The 8,211-nt window shown below is 40.6% G+C and overlaps 1 protein-coding gene across 1 annotated transcript in view; it reads left to right on the top strand.

Moving 5' to 3' along the window:
- Positions 1-788: 788 nt before the first annotated feature.
- LOC143567173 (protein DETOXIFICATION 40-like) overlaps positions 789-8,211 on the top strand; it is a 30,373-nt gene continuing 22,950 nt past the window's right edge. Inside the window, exon 1 of the mRNA XM_077053648.1 lies at positions 789-1,151. Coding sequence (XP_076909763.1) covers positions 837-1,151 — 315 coding nt within the window. The 5' untranslated portion in view covers positions 789-836. The remainder of the gene's footprint in view (positions 1,152-8,211) is intronic.

The following is an 8,211-nucleotide window of genomic DNA, read 5'->3' as shown; positions in this document are numbered from 1 at the left end:
AGACACAATTAAAAAAACTCATTAATTTTTTTTATATTTTTATATAACAATATGATATTCATATTAAGGATAAAAAAACGCTTATTATTATGGTGAATTTTTTTTAAAAAAATAATGTCATATGAAAAAGTTATGGACATTTTAAAATGATGGGGGAATTGATATATGCCTTGCATGTGGAGAGAGAAAATCAACAAAGATGGTTTATTACCTTCATGTCCTTTTCATCAATTTTTATTTATTAAATTAATCTCAGCCATTTAAATTTAAAATCAATAGACTGGATTCCTTCTCACCCTTCTCATTGTTGTTGTCCTTTATATTTTAATTTTACCCTTAGATTGTAATATAAAGAACTAAAAATACTAAACTACCCCTTTGTTTTAAAAACCATTAAAACTCATAATATTATAAAATTGTCATTTTAAATTTAGGCCTTAGATCAAACACAATCAAAGGTTGTAATTAATTCTCGCACTTCTCGTAATAAAATGACTTCTCTCTTGAACCATCCCCTATAATATATATATATATATATATAATTATAAGGCGTCCGAGTCGACATTCGGTTCGTGTCTAAAAACATTGCTACAAATCACTATATTCCTCAAATGAAAATATCAGCTCAGTTGACGTAACGTCAAGTGTTCAAAATCCTTCTATTTTTAAGCACTCCATTACACATAATCTAATAGCTAAAATTAAAATTGCAAAAAACAGGGATTGTTCCTGTAATTTGTTAAAATACACAAACTTTTATGTAAAATTGCATTAATTATATATACAGGTGATGATAAGATCATGAGGCCCTGAATATTCACTCTACACTCACCAATATGGCTTCAAGTTCAACCGGACACGGTGAACCCTTCTTATCAAAAAACAGTGATCCGTCGGCCGAGCCGGTGAGCTCACAACTGGAGGAGATACTATCGGACACGAGTTTAACTTCGTCTAGGCGATTAATAAAGGCGACGTCTGTAGAACTGAACTGCTTGTTTTGGCTAGCAGGTCCAGCCATCATAGTTTATTTATTGAACAACGTGACGTCGCTATCGACACAAATCTTTTGCGGCCATCTCGGTAACCTTGAGCTTGCGGCAGCTTCACTCGGCAACAATGGTGTCCAACTTTTTGCGTTTGGGATCATGGTAACATAGTAACAAAATAAACCCAATAATTTATTTATTTGCTTATGGTCTTTGTGGTCTTTACTTTGTATTTTTTAAATTACAAATTTTGTCCTTTAAAATAAGACGAATTACGGTTCGTGTCCTTTTCTAAGTTTCCTTGCAGGCGGTGTACTTTAAACTTTTTTTTCCTACAAGTTATGTCCTTTACGCTAACTGGGTTAGAAAAACTCTGTTAAATCCCATCACGTGAGAAGCATGTGAGGGCATTTTTGTCTTTTCACCTGTACCTGCAACTTCTTCTTCTTCTTCAAAATAGAAAAATACCAAAAAACTCGCTGGCCAAACTCGAACCCGCGACCTCAGGCCGGACCAGAGTGTAACACACACACACACCAGCCAACTGCGCTGGTGTGTCAGTTGGTTTAACATCGTAAACGTTTTAATATATACATAAACATATCTAAACCCAATTTGATTATAAAATCTAACCATGCAATTGATTAATTCGTTCTATGTTCGTTTAATTAATGTTAGGGCTTTTATAAAGCTCACTGTGACGAATTCAAACATACAATTTTATGCATTTGGCTCGATTATATATTCCAGCCGTCGATGAAACATACAATTTTGTCTCCGGCATGTTCTTGATCAGAATACATATTCCGGCGGTGATTCCGAGTCTTGTTTGAAGATCAGCACTGTAGACCTGTACCGGAATCAGTAAATATTTCAGATCTGTTACTATAATATAGTATTAAATAAGTTATAAAAAAACTTACTTTATTAGTAAACGGAACAAGATCACCGAGTGAATTGACTGGTTTTTGACCTAGCCGGAGATATGCAGGGCTTCCACGGTCTCGTTCGTTGATCTCGTACACACATAGTTCATATTAAAACGTTTACGATGTTAAACCAACTGACACACCAGCGCAGTTGGCTGGTGTGTGTGTGTTACACTCTGGTCCGGCCTGAGGTCGCGGGTTCGAGTCCGGCCAGCGAGTTTTTTGGTATTTTTCTATTTTGAAGAAGAAGAAGTTGCAGGTACAGGTGAAAAGACAAAAATGCCCTCACATGCTTCTCACGTGATGGGATTTAACAGAGTTTTTCTAACCCAGTTAGCGTAAAGGACATAACTTGTAGGAAAAAAAAGTTTAAAGTACACCGCCTGCAAGGAAACTTAGAAAAGGACACGAACCGTAATTCGTCTTATTTTAAAGGACAAAATTTGTAATTCTGTCTTTTTTAATATACTAAAACGTTATACACATAAGACACACGACTCTTTAAATAGATTATTAAATAAGTTCAACACACATGTAAATAAATCATTAATTTTGTTTTTAAATATAAAAGATGAATTAAACATGTAAAAACTTAGACGTGTGCGCGTCATGTACATGTAGGCTCTAGTTTACATATACATAATCTAAACTTGTATTGGTTAATTTTTCAAAATAAGAAAATAAATCATACGATCATATTAGTGTAACTGTTTTTAACTTTTTATATACATAACATAATCCTTTGTATCTAATATATAACTTTTTAAAAAAATATGAATAGTTAATAGAAAAAAAATTAAACCATTCAGATTTTATTTTTGATTTTCATAATAATTTAGCTGGCCGGCACACACACTTTGAAAAATGGGTGGTCATTAATTCTTAAAAGATATTAGTTAAAAGAATGTAAAATTAAAATTAATAAAACATCGTACCATACAGGTATGAGGTATGTTTAAACAAAATAAGGTTCTTTAAGCAATAAATTTTTTTGTTTGATTTCGTAACTCTCCCTCTCTCTGTCTCTGTAGAGGTAGGGTACAAAAAAGACCCAAATACCCTTAAATACTACCCGTGGGTCATAGAGAACCCTCTTATAAATCACCCGCGGGACACTCGGGTCACCCGCACGTCACGAATGAGGAGGAACGTCCTCATAACACACGCGGAAGCATCCTGGCATCCTCAAAAGTCATCCGCAGGACAAGACATCTGTCCGCCTAAACAACCGGAAGGCAATGCCAGTAGAACAGCTGTCATCACTCAAGTATTCTCTAGAAGAAGGTTTACGATTCTAACTTGGGGAACACATAACATATTAACCAATGAATAAGGGACACCTGGCCAGATTGTTATAACCGTGCACATGGCCAGGGTGCAATCCGTCTTATCATTTGGTGACGCGTGTCCAGGTTGTTATACCCATGCACATGAGACGTATAGCTCAACCTATCACAAGAGGACACGTGTCCAGACGGTTATCAGAGATCTTCTAGAAGAGGACAGCTGCCCCAATCATCATTCCTTCATCCTTCGGCTATAAATACATTGTCAAATGGTATGAGGTATTCATTCACCCACATATATTCTGACTACACTTAGTCTCTGTACTTCAGTACTTTCTTTATTACGAACGTTACTGATTCTCACGCCGGAAGGTGGTTACAGGAAGACCCCCCCCCCTCTCGTCCTTCCTGTAACAAGACTCACGGTGTTTGTTTCGCAGGTTCCAGTCACTGGACTTTAGGGGGCCTCACTAATATCGTGTAGTAGTTATTGTATTGTACCCTGTGGACTCATTGGATCCAGGACCCATACCTGGGGAGTGGATCCGTGTTTCTTCATTGGCGCCATCCGTGATTTGTGTTAGAACAGCAATAGTTTTCGTTGGTTTTTTGGTTCGTTTGATATGAGTAAACTTCCTGAAGGGCCTACGGGAACCCCTGCAACTGAGTCACGTGTAACTAACACAGAAGCACCTCCGGGTCTTAGTGTTTTTGCACGCATCACGACTCCAAGTGGCCGTACTCTTGAGCGAGTCACAGCTCCAGGGTCACGGAACATTGACGTAACACCTGGGGGGTTTTACCCTAGAGAACGTCACAGCACCAACCGGTACCACCCCCCAGATATGGGACGGGCCTCGGCACCGGAAGGTTCTAATTTGGGTAATCTCAGACGGATTACGGAAGAAACTCGCCGAAAGCGGTCAGTGTTGGATCTAGAAAATGATTCAGGTGACTCTGACGTGGCGAGATCTCATAGACGTAATTCCATATCCAGAGGAGCCTTGACTCCTGAAGAGTGGCTCCATGTGCAACAACAAAGTTTGGTGGCTGAATACGAGCGTAGAAAACGTAACGAGCAACTTCACGCCCGCACTTTGGATTATGAGGAATCCCCTAGGGTGTAACACCCCGACCGATGGCGGATTATACATCGGGGCGCCACGTATTGTTTCATTACTCGCGACACTATTTGGGTGTCAATATTTAATAAATACATTTCATTGCGCATGCGCAGAACATGACATAAAGTAACATAAATCATATCATAACTCAAAATATTCAAATAACATAAACTTGTCTTGTTACATTTTAAACTAGGTCCAAAAGAAAAGAAAACATCCTATGTGTCCTCAAGCTTCCAGAAACAGCTACAGCAAACCTGAACATGTGTTAAAATAAAACGTCAACACTTGCGTGTCGGTGAGAAATCAAGTTTAATAGATATAAATAGATAACAATATCTGCGCGCATCATGTGTATAACTGGTGTTCAACAAGGGTGTAATCAGATTGTGATCAAGCCTTAGATCATAGCTCATAGTTCAATCCGTGCTCCCAATTGAGCACAAAAACAAGAAAACTGTGCAAGTGTAAACAAAAGAGAAATCATAAACGATAGTTCTCCCGTGTTCATCTAATGGATCCATGAAAACTGCGGAATAGGCCGACAAGACGGTTAATGATCCACACATACAAATAAACAGCCAAGTCTACGTCCATAACACATGGGGTTTTGCGCGACAAAAGTTCATAAACAAGTTTAAGACTCAAGTTTGTACGAACACATGAACATCCCAAAACATTAAAAATAAAAAGGGATTAGGTACGAGATTACTCACATGTAAACGGTGCGTTGAAAGGTAATGCAAGAACCAACTTTTAAATAAGCACAAGTTAACCTATAAATAAGAGGTTATTGGTTTAACGATTGGTTTTTATGTCTTGAATATATGTAAGTTACTTAAACAAAATATATATATTTACCGAGATCTGGGCAGAACAGAAGAGAAGACGGAGGCAAGAGAGTTGAGGCGGCTGAGGAATAACGGCAGAGGGCAAGGAGAAGAGAGCAGAGGGGAGTTTAAGTGTAGTGTGTGTAGTGTTAAGAAAATAGCTATATATTTATAGGCAAACCCTAGGGAACACAATCCCTAGAAAAGAGGAAAAGATCTTATTAAATCAAGCAAAAGATATTAAAAAGCATAAGAATCCAAAAGCAAAAGATATGGAAAGATATGCCGGCAGCTGCAGGGGAACAGGAAAAAGGGCTGACATGTTATAGAATAAAGCATGGGAGGAGTCAGAGAAAACACTGTTCAAGGCATGCAAAAGAAGATTTCAAAAGATTGTGTCAGTCACTTTTTCTGTCAACCAATAGGATTGGTGCGCATGCTGCGCCGAAAGTGGCTTTTCGGACAGATGTCGGAACTGACCTAAAGAGCTCAAACTAAAGATAAGATATTTCAAAAGAATACAGGCTGACCTAAACAGAAGAAAAGACTTAAGGTCTAGCGCGAGAAGATTCGAGCGCACGCGCGAGGGCGAAGGCAGACAGAACAACCTTAGCGCGCCGCGGGAAGAACTTAAATCCTTAGCGCGTCGCGGGAAGAACTACAAATCCTTAGCGCGTCGCGGGAAGAACTACCATTCTTAGCGCGCTGCGAGAAGAACTACCATCCTTAGCGCGCTGCGAGAAGAACTACAATTCTTAGCGCGTCGCGGGAAGAACTACCGTTCTTAGCGCGCTGCGAGAAGAACTACAATCCTTAGCGCGTCGCAGGAACAACTGGTCTTCACGCAGGCTTCCTTGTAAGGAGTCTGGCGCGTGGAGCTGCGCAGACATCCTTAGGCGGGAAGAACCAAAGGACAAGCAAAGAGTTAAGAGAAAAAGGGGTTCAAGGCTCAAGGGTTAAGCAAAGGGGCGGGACGGCGACAAGAGAGAAAAAGGCGAGACGGCGGAAAGGAAATTATTATTATTAGTAAGTATTATAAAAATTTATATATATACGATTTATTAAATGTTAAATTTACAAAGATTAATAATCAAATTTTAAATCATAAAAAGAATCGGATTCGAAAACGGGTACCTGGGTCGGGTCGGATTGGGCAGTTGTCACAGTCTCCCTTACTTTAAGAAATTTCGTCCCGAAATTTATCTCGAAGTAGGATGCGCAGAGAAAAGGTGCGGGTACTTGATCTTTATCTGATCTTCCCTTTCCCAAGTGAACTCGGCTCCGCGCTTGGACTGCCAACGAACTTTAACAATAGGGATGCGACTGCGCTTGGTTTGCTTTACCTCGCGATCCATAATCTCAACAGGCTTCTCAACGAAATGCATAGACTCGTCAACTTGAACTTCATCAAGTGGTATGTGGAGGTTCTCGTCAGCTAAACATTTCTTGAGATTAGATACATGGAAAGTTGGATGCACATTGCTGAGCGCGGGCGGCAGGTCTAGTTTGTAGGCAACTTTTCCCACCCTCGCAAGAATCTTGAATGGACCAACATAACGAGGCGCAAGCTTACCTTTCTTCCCAAAGCGGACATCACCCTTCCAGGGCGACACTTTGAGGAGAACAAGATCACCAACTAGAAATTCGAGAGGCTTCCGCCTGCGATCTGCGTAACTCTTCTGTCGGCTTCTGGCAGTCAGCAGATGATCACGGATCTTGGCGATTTTATCGGTTGTCTCTTGAACTAGTTCGGGTCCTGTGATTTGAACTTCACCCACTTCGTTCCAACAAATCGGTGAACGGCACTTTCGACCGTAAAGTGCTTCAAATGGGGCCATACCGATGCTGGAATGATAGCTGTTATTATAGGAGAACTCGACCAGAGGTAGGTGTGAATCCCAATTACCTCCAAAATCAAGAACACAAGATCGAAGCATATCCTCAAGGGTTTGGATGGTTCGCTCAGACTGTCCGTCAGTCTGAGGATGGTATGCAGTACTCATGTCCAAGCGAGTTCCTAACGCAGATTGGAGAGATTTCCAAAAGCGAGATATAAAATGGCCATCGCGATCGGATATGATGCTCAAAGGAGTACCATGACGGCAGACAATTTCCTTGACATAAAGATGCGCAAGTTGTTCAACACGGTAGGTTTCACGAATGGGCAGAAAGTGGGCAGACTTGGTCAATCGATCCACTATTACCCAAATGCTATCATGTTTGCTTGCGGTCAAGGGTAACTTGGTGATAAAGTCCATTGCTATACTTTCCCATTTCCACGTAGGAATTTCAGGTTGTTCGAGCAAACCAGATGGGCGTTGATGTTCAGCTTTTACCTTGGAACAAGTTAGGCATTTAGCTACGAACACAGCAATATCCTTTTTCATACCAGGCCACCAAAAAGAAAGACGCAAATCTTTGTACATTTTGTCAGCACCAGGATGAACTGAATACCGAGATTTGTGCGCTTCACTCAGTATGACAGAGCGAAGATTCTCATCATTGGGGATCCAGATGCGATTGAGATAGCAGAGAATTCCACTCAGATTAGGGACAAAATGCGCTTCCGCGCCACACGCTAACTCGGCGCGAAGGTTGCCATTGCTGATGGATGCGCGCTGCGCGTCACGAATGCGTGATTCAAAGTTGCTTTGAATCGGCGCGAAGTGAAGCTGCGTGCGCGGCAAGATACAGTTAAGTTGGCTGGGTTTACGGCTGAGCGCATCAGCTACCACATTAGCCTTTCCAGGGTGATATCGGATCTCACAATCGTAATCGCTGATGAGTTCGTTCCATCGGCGTTGTCTCATGTTAAGTTCCTTTTGATCAAAAATGTGCTGAAGGCTTTTATAGTCGGTGTAAAGGATACACTTAGTACCATAGAGGTAGTGTCTCCAGATTTTCAAGGCAAATACAACTGCACCAAGTTCGAGATCGTGAGTCGTATAATTCTTTTCGTGAATTTTGAGTTGCCTTGACGCGTAAGCGATAACCTTGCCTCGTTGCATAAGTACACAACCGAGACCTTGGTTGGAGGCATCACAATACACGAC

The sequence above is a fragment of the Bidens hawaiensis genome, unplaced genomic scaffold (genome assembly GCF_021521415.1).
Source record: "Bidens hawaiensis isolate Kalapana, Puna unplaced genomic scaffold, B.hawaiensis_p1.1 tig00023229_1, whole genome shotgun sequence".
Classification (NCBI taxonomy): Eukaryota; Viridiplantae; Streptophyta; class Magnoliopsida; order Asterales; family Asteraceae; genus Bidens; species Bidens hawaiensis.
Note: the sequence above shows the minus strand (reverse complement) of the source record. Positions and strands in the feature narration are given on the sequence as shown.